Source organism: Berghia stephanieae, chromosome 4, assembly GCF_034508935.2.
Source record: "Berghia stephanieae isolate SIO BIC M18660-M18661 chromosome 4, UCSD_Bste_1.3, whole genome shotgun sequence".
In the NCBI taxonomy this organism is placed as follows: Eukaryota; Metazoa; Mollusca; class Gastropoda; order Nudibranchia; family Aeolidiidae; genus Berghia; species Berghia stephanieae.
The window spans coordinates 21922338-21939157 of record NC_088363.1 but is presented as its reverse complement, the minus strand read 5'-3'; the positions used below and the strand labels follow the sequence as shown (position 1 = coordinate 21939157).

Sequence of the window (16820 nt, the reverse complement as noted above, 5' to 3'; positions counted from 1 at the left end):
GCCAGATCTAACAAACTCAGCTACCCATTCATTGCTGAGTAGACAGGGATTCAGAAAAAACTCGACTGCACCCGGGATCGATCTCTGGCCCTTTGCGTATAAAGAGAGTGCTCTATCAACTGAGCTATCGGGGTCCCCAAATATTCTATTGGACTTTTTTAAAATTCAGACGTTATAACTGGGTTTTTTGGAAGGAAGAAACTAATGAAACTCATATTATTTGATTAGTAAAAACACCAAACGAAATTTTAATATTATTGTATTATTTTAAATGACAACACTGCGATAGAAAGGAGTGGTGACAAGAGATGGACAAAAGAAAACAAAAAATCGGATTTGCTACTTGCTAGGTTCGACACACACACACACACACACACACACACACACACACACACACACACAAACACACACACATCTTTAGTAGTCACATACATTTCAAACAATAACCCATTAGAGAAGAGGGTCATGCCTTCACCATAGATCATTGTCATTGCGATCATTATGGTGTAGTAAATTTTGAAATTTACCCCGTATAATGGAATCGTCCAAGGTGTGGGCCTCCTGTTCCCCCATCTCACACACGAAAGGGCGGTTTGCGGAGTGGAGGTTGGTGGTCGTCTGCCTGTATGGTCGTCTGTGTCGTTTAGTGTATGGCAAAGGGGGTGGGTGCGATTAATTAAGTGGGATGGGTGGTGATTGGTGGAAGATAGGCAACCGAAGCAACGAATCGCTGGGGAAGTAGTAGGCTATGGCGCGAGACCGTAGGACCGTGGTCCTTAAGCTTGCCAAGGACCGCCCCGCACTAGTTGAAAGGTGATAAGAAGTGAGGACCGCCGCCGGTCTTCCCCTATGGGACCGGTCTCCGGTTCACAGCTAAAAGACCGTGGGACCGCCGGTCCAGACCGGTCTTCAGCGCGGCACTAATGGTAAGACAGTATCATCATCATCATCATCATCATCATCATCATCATCATCATCATCGTCATCATCATCATTGTCGACATTATCATCATAACTGTTGTAATGTTTTAGTCCTTAGTTTGTAATGTCATTATTTTACCATTAGATTATATGCTTGAAAACCATTTAATTATTCACCAATGTAGTCAAGAGCATTTTTAAATACTGTGTAGGGATTTTCCAGACGTGTTATGTTGATGTAGTATGTGAAGTCAAGGTTCTAATGTCATAGATAACCTCTCCCTCTATTATATCTCTATGATGAATGGAAATTGACATGGTTGAGAGCAAGAGCAGAAGAGGCATTTATTCATGAAACATGGGGTTTTATACTAAGGGAACTAACTAGAGTTAACAAAGACATTAACTATTAACCCTCTCTGTACCAACCATAGGGAAAGCATCACATTTGTTACGATGCAACCAACAATTTTCACATTCTGATTTCTTTTACATTACAAAATTTTATAATATATATTTGTTAAAGCCAGAAAAACATGAATATAGAATCTACATGTTGCTTTTCTGTTTGAGTAAGAATAATCTATTTTTGTATTGGATGGGTGTAACGTTTCATTTAAAATTCAGAGAATGGCTGGTAAGGAGGAGAGTTAAGGTCTATGAATGAGAGAGGGTAAAGCAACACATTCCTAAATCGATTGATTATTCTTCTTTTACTTCACATTCATTGCAATCTCCACGACAATTTGCATCACAAAACAAAATCATTGCACATTTGATATATCTTCCAGGTAATTATGAAGGATGACCGCATTGTCCACAGTGAAGCCATCTACGCCTTCTTGTCACCCACACCAGAGTTTGTCCATCAGCCCACTGTCGGAGAAAAGAAAAGTAAATTCTCTTTGGCTCATCTCCTGAAAAGGTAGAAAGGAAATTTAGATTATTTTAAGATAAACTTTCTTAACAATGCAGATTTTCTAAATTCCAGATTTCATCAAAAAGCACAATATCTTTTGGGTCTTAGAAAGTCAATTGATAACTGTATTTTGGTATAAATAGATATAACAATGATATAATTCTTATTTGTGTATTACTATACAATAATTTGAAACAGTGATATACACAGAATATAGTCAAATTTACATTGGATGTTAATTATATATTTTTGAAAAATGTTATTGATATATTATTGTTGCAAAGAGCATTTTAAAGAATGATAACTCTTAAACGATCATATTAGTTTATCCTAAATTTTCAATGATTTTCATGTGTCAATATTTTTGTATTGAAAATTCAACAAGGTAAGTCATTTTATTTTTATTTACAGCTATACAAAGAATTTGGTGATGAAGTTCATTCTTAGAGAGGAATTTTTTAATTTCCTTTTTTGTAATCTCTTTGCAGTCTTCCCATTGGATCAGACACACAAGAGAACGAGGAAGACTTTATGTTTAGTGAGGACAAGTGAGTTGTCATAATTACATTGCAGGAACATTTACGTAAATATATCATTTCAATACTATTTCGTCTTGAGTGTCATCAGTTAAAGTCTTTTACCAATTGTGGCATCAAGAGTGGAGTGATATTTTGTGTTGCATTGTTACAAGGTCAAGGGATTATGAGTGTGATCAGTGAGTGGATAGGTTAAAGTGCCTCTGGTATTGTGACCTTGGGTAAGACATTTTACTCACATTAACTCACTCGACTCAGATGTGAATATATACCTATCAAGCAGGTGATGGATAGTGTAATATTGATCTTAAAAAAAGAGCATTTAACAAGTGACTTTTACTGTTTGAAATATAAATTTTGTTTCATATAGCCTGCTATGGAAATTTTGTAGTGCATTGTGAAACAAATGCTCCATAAGGAATTTCTTAATACAGCCAAAATCAAATGAAAATGATTATGGTTGGTATAAAAGAGCTTAATATATACCTGAAACCGATGAGGATATTAATCAGACTTCATGATGCATTGATTGCAGGGTTAAAGTTATTGATCGATTATGTCATTTGGCAGAATGGCATTGCTATATATTTATACTTCCTGATTTTGTTGCCTTTTCTTTGATATACTTTTTTTTTATCTGGTCATTGAGCATATAATTGGTTTTAACCAGATACAGGTTTCAAATGAAAACTTGCATATAATGTCACAATTTGGATCCATATTACCTGTGTGTTATAAAAATCGAGTTAAGTGAACAAAATTTTGGATTGGATCAAGCTGTTAGCATATTGACTTATTTTTGTTAATTAAAAAAAAAAAAAAACAACCCTGAAACATATTGTCATTCTTACAAGAGTCATATTTTGAATTTTTGATAAAAGAGATCCTTGTTTTAATTCTGACCCCATAATATATTCCCAGTTCAAAAGAGGAGAGAAGTACAGACTCTATAGCCAAACCATTGTACAAGCTTGTGGGGGAAGTGTTTGAGTTGCAGGGAATGTTCCGCTGGGTCAGGAAAAGTCTTATGAGTTTTGTGGAGTTGACTTTTGGACGTTCCATCGACAGGTGAGTCGGGAAGTGAGGGCTACCTGGAAAAGTGATGATGAAAATGTTGCTGCTTGAAGTTCAAAGAAATAAATAACTATCGGAAACAGAATGGAAGCTTCAATTTATTTAACTAAGTCAGATAATGTGGATATTTTGGGTTTTCCCCTTTGTCATCAAAATGTGATGAATGAAACACTAAGGGCTGATGAGAGATTAAAGAATGGCGTTGTTAAGGTTTATAACAACACCATTAAAACGTCATTCTTTCATCTCTCTCACTTTTAACGTTTCATTAATCATTTGTTGACAAACGGGGAAACCCAAACGGACTTTGCACCACAGTTTATGAAAATTATATTAATGGCACAAAAAGATGACGATGACTGTCATTATGTTCATGATTGATATTTCATCTTTCCTTTTTTTTATTGATGTTGATAAGAATGTCAAAAGCATGATGTGTAATAAAATTTTCACAATCCCATTACAACTTGTTTCAACCATACCCAAACTGAATAAGCACAATGGTCAATCTCAAATTGGAAACGCAGATTGTGGACTTATTATAGTATATAATACTTTAGGTTAAATAGTATTTTCAATGAAATATGATTCAATGGCTTACTGTGAAAATGTTTGATTCAGTTTTAATTCTGATCTGCATTCTTTCTTTTTTTTACTTGTTGTTTGAAAATGTGCCATTATCAAAATTTAGATCTTAACTGTCAGATGATGTTTTTTGTGCCACATAAGTATGTTTAATATATATGGGACTTTTGGGTACTCTCGTATTAAACAGGATGGCTAAGTGGGTAAGGCATTGCACTGTAACCAAGAGAAATCTATGCCCCAGTTCGGTGACCGTTATGTTTTTATTTGAATTTGATTATCAATCCTCATTGTATTCAGTTTGACAATATGGGTGTTTCCTTTTATCATGATACGTTTGCTCAATAGATTATCTATATTTTGTCTTGGAATACTCACATAAGGGATGAGTTTTTAAAATATTTTATTTTATATCAGACAAGTGAAAGAGACAGTGGACTGGTTGGTGAGCGAACCTATGTTAATTTACTACACACACACATTAAGGGAGAGTCTATGGCCAGACGGGGAGTGGTTTGGGGTACAAGAAGCAAGACTGGACTCGCAGAAACAGGCAGACAGAATGAGGGCAAAGGTCAAACTGTTGGAGAATATGCCTGGTGAGTATTGACTGCTGGTAAAATGTTTTTTACTGATGTGGACAATAATCAATATGCCCTGTGTTAGGGCACGCGTGTATTCAGGTATGTGTGTTTGTGTGTGTTTGTGTGTGTGTGTGTGTGTGTGTGTATGTATAAATGTGTGCTTTAATAATATCAAAAGAAAAAAAAGGCCAAAATAAGAAATATTTATAATTGAAAGTTCAACGTTCTGACTGAAAAAGTTATGATTGATTTGCTGCTTTAAAAAAATATATATAAATATTATGTCTTTACAACTTTTAAGGGTACACCCAGCAGGTTTTATTTTAAGGCTTTTACATTGTGAAAAGATTTTTAAAAGTTATTTCTAAAATTGGATTTTTTATTTCAAGTGACTCTTTTTTCATTGCAATTTTTCAATTTCTATCCTTGAGGATTTTTTTCTTTTTGGTTTAGTTTTAAATGTTGTCTCAATGTTAAAGTCTTATATCTGCATTGTGATATGTGAATTTAAATATAAGATTTTGTTGTTGTCATGTTAAGAGAGATTCTGTGTTGTGTGGCTATGTGTTTGTCTTAGACTCTTGTGACATTTGCAGTTGGCAAAATCAATGAGGAAACGTATTACACATGAACTAATTGATAGCAATTATGTTGAAGCGATTCTAGAATCTAGAATGTGTATGTATCCTAGTTTTGAAAATTGCCTCTGTGTTTTGTTGATATTACCCATTTTGTTCAGTTTTATGAAAATGCTTGTATTATACTCTTGCAGAATCTTTTATCAGTGAAACTCAAATAAAGAAGTTATTGTAATGGTAAATTTTTTAATTTTTAAAACTATTTGTCCCCTCTAACATGAAAATAAGTTTTAGTCGCTGCTGAATATATAATGCTTTACTTTCATAATTGATTGGAAAAAACCCCCCAAAAACTTGTGCTTTTATATAGCACGATATCCACTAAATTTGATCAAAGCGCTTTACAAAGAATGAGAGAAGATATTTAATTTATATTTTTCCATAGTGTTTCATTTTAATAACCGAAAAATAAATTCATTTGCAGATATACTGAAAACGTTGGTGGGAGAGGATAACAGTCGTAGAGGGATGATTAAATCATTTGAAGTCTTACAAAACAAGATGCTTAACAAACACTTGCTCTATGTGAGTATTTGAAAATCTATTTTTAATTGTTATATCCTACCTAAGAAATTTATAAAATTATTAATATGTGTATTTACAAAACATTTTTTTTTCAAATTTAGTAATATTTTACATATTTAATTCTTACCTTAATTTGTTATTTTAATCAAGTTGCGAAGGAGCTTTAAGTTCTTGGTCAAGTAGTAAACATCTATATGGTCATACTATGAAAGACATGATACCTGATAGGTGATTTTCGATAGAGACAATGCTGTTAACGACAGGCTCTCATTTTTACACCTAAGTACGGTGACACATTGTTTGTAAAGAGCCTTTTCCAAGGACTCAACTTTGCACCACTCAGTGCGGAAAATGAACCCAGGATCTGCCAATCCAAAAGTAAGTGTAATACCACAAGACCACAAAGTCGCATCTATATGTCAGAATTATTTTCTTCTACCCTCATTCACGTAATAGAGATTAGGTTTCTAGGTCTAAATTTCTGCCCCCATAGACTTGGGTTTTTTTTATGTGTTTTTTTATTATTTAAAAAAATTATTGTTATTTTTTTTAATGTTTTTTTTTTCTGTAAAGAGGCTTGTTACTGGTTTTTTAAAAAAATACTGAGCAAGATGACGGTTTCCAATCCACAGAATTTGATAGAACTAGTCTTGGTGGAGATACTACCAGATTTGAAAAAATCTCGAAACAGAGTCTTGTCAAGGAACGTGTCGTATCAAGAGGAAAAAGAGAGGGTGAAACAACAGCAGCAGCAACAACAGATGCAGAAAGTTCAGAAAGACGTAGATCGGGAACAGGAAGACAAAGATTAGGTCTAAACAGGCTTAGGATTGCTGTATTTTGAATTATGATTAACAATTGTGACCCATGTTGCAACTCAGTATTTTGTTGGGATGAAAAAACACAAAAAAACACCAAAAAACAAACAAACAAATCTTGAGCTTTTATATAGCGCACTATCCACTAAAGCGCTGAACATGTAGGACGAGGAATGATGCCTGTTAGGCAATATCAAATCGAAATATATTTTTTTCTAAACAGAGACATCACTGTTAACAGCAAAGTACTCATTTTACACCCAAGTACAGTAAGAGAATGTGAGTAAAAGAGCCTTTTCCAAGGACTCAACTATGCGCGGCTCAGAGCGGTACTGAACCAGATGACAAAAAGTGAATTAATTTAAAGTTAAAATGATTAGAGATGTCAATTTTTTTTTTCTTTTAAGCTCCTTAAGAGTTTATATTCTTCATTCTTAATCAAACATATTGGCCCAAGTTTCAGGAATGATCTAGATTTCTAGCTATAAATTCAATTTTAACCATCTGAACCGTCAGACATGTAAAACTGTTTTAAGCAATTGTGCAATATTGTAATATATCGGCAAAAACTTGTATACAAACCGATGCCCTTGTTGATTGTAGTAAGTATTTTTACATACCAATACGGACTTTCCAAACCATATATAAAGTCACTTCATGTCAAACTGGCCACAAATTGTTATTTTAGTAACCCTCAGTAAACTCGCAACTGCAAGTCATCAACATACCTGATGATATAAAAACATCTTAAAATGATCACTTTAGATGGTCGGTTTGAGTTTAAAAAAATCTAGATTTAAAAAATACAATGTTCATAGTGGTGTTTTGGTTCAACCAGCCACTTTTATTTAGACCTTGAGGTCAAACCGGCCACCCTTTATGGATGACGGAAAACGCCTTTTTAATGTGTTTATTTTCCCTTCATTAAAGTTAAAATGATCATCAGCACTTTTCGGTTATTAAGCAAGATATCTAAATTTATGAATATAATTAATGTGGAATGATGGTAATAGATCATGCGTTGCATATTGATAAAGTGTAGTTGTAGAAGTATCAGGGTCCATTTTATTTCCAGAATGATTATTTTTTTAAATCGTGATTTTAAGATATATTTGCTTTTAACAATTTTGGGGATTAGGTCAAGGTAATCCGTTTTTATTCAAATCATTCCATTAATATTTGTTTTAACAACTTAAGGTTTTAACCAGTCATCTGCTGTACTCTGGAAAGACAGGTATTTAAAAATTTGGCCATAAAAACCGTCCTTCAAATATTGATTGATTTAAATGGTAAAATCTCTCAAACCAGGGACTTTGCAGGTTTAAATCGATCGATATTTGAAGAACGATTTTTCTGGCCAAATTTTTTAATATTTGTGTTTCCAGAGTATGGCAGTTGACTGGTCAAATATGGCCTCATGTTTTATTGATATTATAAGTATACCAGTAAGTGTTGAATATCCTGTCCTTGAGAACCATTAGCCGCAGTTTATGTCAGTTTTTATGACGTGAAACAATAGAAATTAAATGCTACCCCTTGGATAGGATGCTAATCTATCACAAAGTACTTTCCACCAGATATAAAAGACCCAGCTACCCAATCATTACTGGGTGGACAGGGGGTTGAAAAAATCTCGACTTTTCCTGGGATTGATCTCAGTCCCTTGATGTGTGAATCGAGTGCTCTACCTACTGAGCTATTGGGCTCCCCTCTTTATTGAATCCTCTGTACTTAAACATTCATTTTTTTTCCTTGAGGATCAATCCAGAGTATTGAAAGCCATGTGAGAATGTTATTGATCTCCCGCCTTAAATTGCTTTAGTATCACGTCCAGAAAATCCCTCACTTTTTTCTGACGATTCTGTCGATTTCATATTTACTTGTGACTTGTTTAACTTTCACTGCTCTTTTTATAATTATTCTGTAATGCTTGTTTATTAATAATTATTTCGTTAAAAATATTTTATTTTCATTTTCCTATTTGGTTTTACTTTTCCTGAATTTCTTTCTTTTTTTGTTTGTGGTATTCTTATTCAATGAAGTAATTAAATGTGAACGATTTTTTTCTTCAAGGATTTGTTATGCTTAATGAATTCAAGTATTTTATCAAGAGTGCAATAATATGTATAATTCAAATAGAAATCCGTGTTTTTTGTTCTACGCAATAAGATAAACATAACATACTAATGGCCCAGTACTCATTTTACACCTGAGTATGGTGAGAGAATGTGAGTAAAGAGCCTTTTCCAATGACTCGACTATACATTGCTCAGAACAGGACTCAAACCTTGGACCTCCCAGTCCAAAGACGAGTGCCATACCACAAGACCACTTATATTGTATACGTACTGGTCTCGTGAAAAAACTGCGTTGTTTAAATACAATTTACTTTCCTGTTGGATATAAATTAGGTTCAGTTACGTTCCTTCAATGCTGGGTAGGCAGATAAGATGACCAAAATCTGTGTACTTGTGGACTTGAACCCAGGTCTTTATGCATGTGACTTTGAATCTCTAACTGTAAAGCCAATGGATTCCAGCATACCGTATTCAAGAAATCAATATGTTCTATAACACTAATTTTACTGTTATGATTATTTAGAAATTTTATGGTATGATTCTATAAACAAGTTCTGATGATCAAGATAAAATCAATGATACTGATACAATTCTTTACTTTTCTTTCTTATTTAACTGCGTGCAATAATTTCTTTCTTTGTATTTTATTCTCAAATGTGACCTTTTGTCTCAGATTGCTATATTAGGTCGGGATGTCAAAAAAGTGATATTCAATTAAAACAAACAGAAATATGAAGTTTTAATTTGGTTACTTTTGAAAACGTATCCACTATACGCAATAAAGCAAAATTTACCCAAGTTTCATTTGTTATAACATTGAATTCAGTGTTAATCATCTCAACCACCCAGATATATCTAATAATAGCAATTTTAGACGACAGGTCACAAATGCCGATAGGATTATAGAGATGACTGAAATTATATATAACCATGAAGAAAATAAAGTTTTAATAAAAATAAAAATAAAAATCATAAAAATAATTTGTCCTTTTAGTGGATAATCTCTCTCTCTCTCTCTCTCTCTCTCTCTCTCTCTCTCTCTCTCTCTCTCTCTCTCTCTCCTCTTCTCTCTCTCTCTCTCCTCTCTCTCTCTCTCCTCTCTCTCTCTTCTCTCTCTCTCTCCTCTCTCCTCTCTCTCTCTCTCTCTCTCTCTCTCTCTCTCCCTCTCCCCCCCCCCCCTCTCTCTCTCTCTCTCTCTCTCTTTCTCACTTACTCTCACTCACTGGATGGGGTTCATGACCTCCCATAGTGGACAGGGAGGCTTTTACTGTGTCTTTTATCTCCCTATATCTGTTTTCCAACAAGCTTTCACTTGTCTTGTAATGAGAATACTTGGTTTTGTCCTGGCCCTGGCCAGATACCCTGGATGGGAGGGAACAAGTCAAATGTATAAAGAGTTTTTGAGAGATGATGTTTTTTGTCTTGTAAATCATCTCTTTGTTCTGTATTTTATAAATATTTTTTGTTTAACAAATATAATATATGATTTGTAAACATTTGAGTGTGTTCCTCTTAGTGGGGACCTGCGCTTGTGTCAGGATGAGACTTTTAGGTGATCTCAAACTAAGTATACTGATAGTGTACTTTGGAATCTACGTCTGTCCCCCATTTTTCTTGAGTGCTTTAATTATAATTTTAGAAATGTTTACTACCCATTTCTTCCTTACTTGCGCTGATATGATCTTACTGTGTTTCAATATATATATATATATATATATATATATATATATATATATATATATATATATATATATATATATATATATATATATATATATATATATTATATATATTTTATTTATTTATTTATTTTTTTTAATTTTTTTTTTTAATTTATTTATTTATTTATTTATTTTTAATTCAGTCACGAAACTAAGAATCAATTTTGAACATTTTTTAGTTTGGTACCAATATTTGAATTTTTAAAAGTCCTGGCAGTTCAGTTGGTAGAGCACTCGCTTCACATGTAAAGGGACAAAGATCGATCCCGGTTGCAGTTGAGATTTTTTCCGACCCTCCTGTCTACCCAGCGGTAAATGGATAGCTGGGTCTTTTAGATCTGGTAGAAAGTTCTTTGTAATAGACTAACGTCCTATCAAAAGGGTAGCAAGCAATTGCTATTATCCGTTTCACGCTAAAGAAACGGGGATAAACACAGCTACATGGTCTTACGGTTCTGAAGGTAAAGTAAGATAGTTAAATTTTATGTGTCCAGAGCTCATATTTCAACCTCTGAAACCTCTTCTTCTCCTCCTCCTCCTCCTCTTCCCCTTCTTCTTCTTCTTCTTCTTCTTCTTCTTCTTCTTCTTCTTCTTCTTCTTCTTCTTCTTCTTCTTCTTCTTCTTCTTCTTCTTCTTCTTCTTCTTCTTCTTCTTCTTCTTCTTCTTCGATACAAAGTAAGGGATCTAACTCCGTGAGAGAGCAAATGTTGCATTTTACATGGTTATGTCCTCTGTTTAAAATTTTAAAAAAATTAATTACATAATTAATTAATTAATTTATTTATTTATTCAATTTTTTGGGGGTTTTGTTTTCGTTTGTTATCGAGATTTCGTTTATGTATTTCCCCTCTCCTTGTTGCCTTTTCAACACATACACTTCACGTCAGTAAAGATATCCCTCACCTTCCACTGATTGGATCTTCTGTGACTGCGAGCTCTTGTTAAACTTCATAACCAACTTGGGGGGGGGGGGGTGGAAGCTACTTTTATTAGTGAACAAACGCTCGATATCTTACGACTATCAATCCCGTATTTATTTATTTATTTATTTGATAAATCAAAAAAAAAAAAATTAAAAAATCTTAAAGCGATATATTTATATCTTTGTGAACTTACTCAGTACACGTCGATTTATATGCATGTTTTTGATCTTTAAAATTGATTATATATTTTGCTCCCTCCTTCTCACAACAATAACAAAAACAACGACAACAACAGCAATCACACTACCACTGTCATCATCACCACTACCAATATCATATCATATATCATCGTCATCATCATCATCATCATCATCATCATCATCATCATCAGCGTCTCACCTCCAGATTCAGCCCTGCCAAATTCAGTCTCCCCCAATATCAAGTTGTGGAAAATATCAAAAATATATAATTAGACTGATAGACAGACTGGTCGATGGATAGATTCTTAATAGAGAGAGAGAGAGAGAGAGAGAGAGAGAGAGAGAGAGAGAGAGAGAGAGAGAGAGAGAGAGAGAGAGAGAGAGAGAGAGAGAGAGAGATTATTGCTATTTATACTTCTCAATGTCTAGTCTATCACTCTCTTGCTATCTCACTCTCGCTTGGTTGCCTTCTTTTCTTCTTCCTCTCTCCCCTCTACTCTCTCTAGCGCTATTATCGCTCTCTTCTGCTATAATCCCAATCCATTTCTGCTTCAGACGGCCGTCAGCGCATTGAGCTGTAGCGAGGGTGTGTTCGTTCGTGTGAAACCTCTGTCCGGCTGACACAGTTTAGTAGTTTCGTGTTTCAGTTTCAGAACTTTCATTAGCCTGTAGCCTACTACACAGGTGGAAAACGTTTTTCTTATTATTTTTTTATTTCCTGGATTCAGTTACAATATTGTCTACATTATCAAATGTAATAAAATTATTCATTGTGAAATTTCTATGGATTGTTTACGAAATCTTTAAATTATCACAAGTACTGGACTATAATGATGTTGTAACAGTAAACAGTCAGTAAGTTTGTTTTGAATTTGAATCTTTGGTCGGTCTTTCTTTCCCGACGTAGAAAGTGGGTGTTGCCACAGCCAGAGCTTGTTGTGTTGTAGACGGAGATAATGTCCTCCTCCTCCTCCTCCTCCTCCTCCTCCTTCTTCTTCTTCTTCTTCTTCTTCTCCTCCTCCTCCTCCTCCTCCTCCTCCTCCTCCTCCTCCCTATCCTCCTCCTCCTCCTCCTCCTCCTTCTTCTTCCTCCTCCTCCTCCTCCTTCTTCTTCTTCTTCTTCTTCTTCTTCTTCTTCTTCTTCTTCTTCTCTTCTTCTTCTTCTTCTTCTTCTTTTCTTCTTCTTCTTCTTCTTTTTCTTCTTCTTCTTCTTCTTCTTCTTCTTCTTCTTCTTCTTCTTCTTCTTCTTCTTCTTCTTCTTCTTCTTCTGCTTCTGCTTCTTCTTCCTCCTCCTCCTCCCTCTCCTCGTCGTCCTCCTCCTCCTGCTCCTGCTCCTCCTCCTCCTTCCTCTTCTTCTTCTTCTTCCTCTTCTTCTTCTTCTTCTTCTTCTTCTTCTTCTTCTTCTGCTTACTGCTCCTCCTTCTTCTTCTTCTTCTGTTTACTCCTCCTTCTCCTCCTGTTCCTTCTTCTTCTTCTTCTTCCTCCTCCTCCTCCTCCTCATTCTTCTTCTTCTTCTTCTTCTTCTTCTTCTTCTTCTTTCTCCTACCTCATGATCATCATCATCATCATCATCATCATCATCATCATCATCATCATTATTACCTCCTCCTACTCCTCCTTTTCCGCCTCCTCCTTGTCGTTCTACTTCTTCTTTATCAACCTTTCTCAAAGTTTACGATTTTGTTTTGCTTGAACTTGATTTGATATTTAGTTCTCTGTATTTAAATAATACAGAATGAGCTCCATGATACCAATTAAAAACAAAACAAAACTTAAATATTTTGTTTTAATCCTAAAAAGTTTTTATTTAAAGCATTATCCACTTAATGTGATCAACGCTCTTAATAAATAATAATGTGAAATTGAATGTAAGCTTCAATTTAATAACAAAAACAGATCTGTTTTTGTAATTTAATTGAAGCTTACAATCAATTTCACATTATTATTTATTTCTTCGAGCTTCGAGCAGCAACATTTACATCAACGCTCTTTACAACAGCAATTCTTATGGTACACCCCAGCACGGTTTCCTCGAACACACGGTTTCCTCGAACTCATTAGCATGTCCCGAATTTTTTCCTTATTATTCTTTGTTATAATTCGATTCCTTCCTCGAACTTATTTTTGCCTTTAAAACGGTTTCCTTGAACTAATTTCACCCAGCCAACGTAAAATAATTAATTAATTGATGGTTGTTTTAAAAAAAACGCCTGGTTATTTCGACCACTGTTGATTTACTATGGCATTGACGGTTGCGTATGTGTTTATCATATGCATCTATCTTCCCTGCATGTGTGTGTATACACACATGCAGACACACACAGCCACTTACACACCCCACCACCGTTTCGCATAACCGACACCTCTCTGTTTATTCTTAGCACTTCGCCATTCGTTCTATTTTCAATGCCACGCACGATTATTGGCTACGACGGTAAAAGAATGTTGTAAGATATAGCAACACTCCACCCCCCCCCCCCCCAACACACACACACACACACACACACATTCACTCACATAAAAATAATTTGTAATATGTCATGCATAAATTTATCTCCCTCAACATATCAATGAAATATAAATAAATAATACCGTTCCTTTTTTTTCATCTTCAATCGGAAATTTGACTTAGGGTCTATTCCAAGGGAAGACTGGAATAACCCAAGTGTCAGTCGCAGCACAACGCCGCAAATTGAGCAAGGGAAGAGTGGCTTATTGAAGGCCACATAACGCTTTGGATATCGAACTAGGTATCTTTTGGGTGGATAGCGAAGTCTATATTGCCGAGTCTCATTGCCCCCCCCCCCCCCCCCCCCCCTTTCTATCAAGTCGTTATGGCAAAGTACGGTTTCCTCGAACTTTTTTGCTTGTCCGGAGGAGTTCGAGGAAACCGTGCTGGAGTGTATGTACATAAATACGCTTCAACAGTCGTAACGTCACTTCCCTCGTAATGACGCATGGTAACTTAGTAACTGGCTCTAAACTATCGGAACAATGGCGGACGCCCTTATTAAATATTTCTCCGACGAGCATAAAAGCGTATCCAGAGGGGAAAAAAAACCCCCATTATAAATCTTATCATGTTTTGACTTTTACACATCTGATCACAAGACACATGAAAAGTTCTAGCCAGCATGAATAATAAAAAAGTACTGATTTTCTTTGTTTAGAACCACGATGGCCGCCGTTGCTGGGCGACGTGACATCAGACTATTGAATCCAATTACGCCACTCAAATCGGAACTCAAATCAGGAATCTACCAATCTGGTCTAAAGACGAGTGTCAGACCACCGAGTCAAAAAGCTGCTTTATGATTATTACATGTATTATTCATTTACAATTCAATGAGCATCAATTTGGCCCAAATTATTTCATTACCCCTTGACTCAAATATTTGTTTATAAAATCTGCATCCCATTCATAATGGTCAGTCCGTGGATGGGAATCGCCATCTGGCAAATAGCAGCCCTGTTGCCAGATTCATTTTCGCGCACCAACAGACTTTATTACCGGGCCGATTTTGATCGTTGATGGCTCACATTATCACCTCGATCTATATTAGATTTCCCAATACTGGTATAATAATTAAGATAGATGAATGTATGTTTGCAGTAGCCTTCATTTCTTCGCAAATATTGCCGCTTCTCCACTAGTATACATAACAATAAATAATTAATGTTCATATTAATGATTCATTCTTCACATCACCAGGGTTACCACCAAAAGGTGCTAGACATTATATGCCTCATGACATTATTGCATGTGTTCCTAATTATAGAATCCTTTCATTGCAGCGATCGTGACAAAATCTTCAATCAGAAATGAAAACACCGGGATTAAACTTTAACTAAAGAAGTCAATGACCCTTATTAAATCGCAACAATCAGGCACGCAATTCTCTGTCTTGAGTGTTTTGTGTGTGAGAAAGAGTGCGTGTGTGTGTGTGTGTGTGTGTGTGTGTGTGTGTGTGTGTCTGTTTATTTTTATTTATTTAAAAAAAAAATATTTTTTTATTTGGGGGTGGGGGGTGGGGGGGGGGGGGTTGTTTAAGTTATTTTTCTTGTGGGCTTTTTTGTTTGTTGGTGCTTTGATTTGTTTCATTTTAACTTTTTAAAAACTAAACTAAACTAAATACATGTATTCGATTATTGAATCGTTCGTCTCACAAATACCTGTACATTTAAATGACATTTGTATAAGGGATTGGTGTGTGTGTGTGTGTGTGTGTGTGTGTGTGTGTGTTGGGGGAGGGGGGGGGGGGGGCTTTATTGAAATAACGCCCATTTCCAATTAACCGTAGATGACGATAAGAGGGTGCCTGAGGCCTGCTGCCAGAGATCGTAAAATCACAACAAAAAGCTAAATTAAAAATGACTGAATAAAATGTAAACATTAACAAGATAGCTAAGTAAACGAATAGATGAATACATCAATAAATGGATCAATAAGAAAAATAAATAAGAAAACTAAACAAACAAACAAAAAAAAAAACCCGGAAAAAAAACGAAACAAAAACAAACGAAAATAAAATCAAAACCAAAAACAAGAAAAATACCCCCCCCCCCCCCCTGACCTGCCAAAATATGTTCCGTAAGCGCAGACCCATTGGTAAACAATACAAACAAGGAACCAAAAAAAAAAAAAAAAAAGGGGGGGGGGGGGCTGGAACAAACATACATAAAAGAAAATGAAACAGGGAATTGCAACAGTGTCAGGTCTAAAATCAAAGGCGAGAGAAAATTGATTGTACCTTGTAATGTTCAACTGTTGGATTGAGTTGCCATTCATTGCCTCGTTTATAATGTTAAAATCCATACTTTTTAGGAGATGAAAATAGTGATCCCTTTAGTTAACTTTATAAATCAACAATTTAATTTACCTTCACAATGATTAAATAACACTTCACAATCTTAGAATTATGTACTTTCATCAACTTTCATTTTCAATAAGCTTTAATGACTTCTAGATGCTCATTAAGTTCTGAAATCGTCTCGTGCTGTTGGCTGGAGACCCGTTGTAAAGCGCTCTGAGCACGTTTAGTGGATATTGTGCTATATAAAAAATCTCAAGTTTAAAATTGGAGCCAACATTTCGTAATAATACGAAATTTTCGTCGTAGTAGGTAGGTCTGATTTGGCTCATGGTAAGGAGTGTCGCAATCGTGAGATGTTTTTAAATTAGTATTAAATTATTAGAATAATGTTCTACTCAAAACATGTCTACTATATATTGCCCACTGCCTGAAACTGGTATTAAGTTTGGGTGAACGAGATGCCGAGCGAGACGAAACGGAAGACC

At 35.1% G+C, this 16820-nt stretch overlaps 2 protein-coding genes across 2 annotated transcripts in view; both read left to right on the top strand.

Moving 5' to 3' along the window:
- Positions 1–9656, top strand: part of LOC144970232 (sorting nexin-25-like) — a 25476-nt gene extending 15820 nt beyond the window's left edge. Inside the window, exons 17-22 of the mRNA XM_078909662.1 lie at positions 1713–1846; positions 2329–2388; positions 3298–3444; positions 4453–4634; positions 5682–5782; positions 6415–9656. Coding sequence (XP_078765788.1) covers positions 1713–1846; positions 2329–2388; positions 3298–3444; positions 4453–4634; positions 5682–5782; positions 6415–6594 — 804 coding nt within the window. The 3' untranslated portion in view covers positions 6595–9656. The remainder of the gene's footprint in view (positions 1–1712; positions 1847–2328; positions 2389–3297; positions 3445–4452; positions 4635–5681; positions 5783–6414) is intronic.
- Positions 9657–12050: 2394 nt separating this feature from the next.
- Positions 12051–16820, top strand: part of LOC144970231 (uncharacterized) — a 71806-nt gene continuing 67036 nt past the window's right edge. The window contains exon 1 of the mRNA XM_078909661.1: positions 12051–12377. The gene's annotated coding sequence lies outside the window, so the exon portion shown is untranslated. The remainder of the gene's footprint in view (positions 12378–16820) is intronic.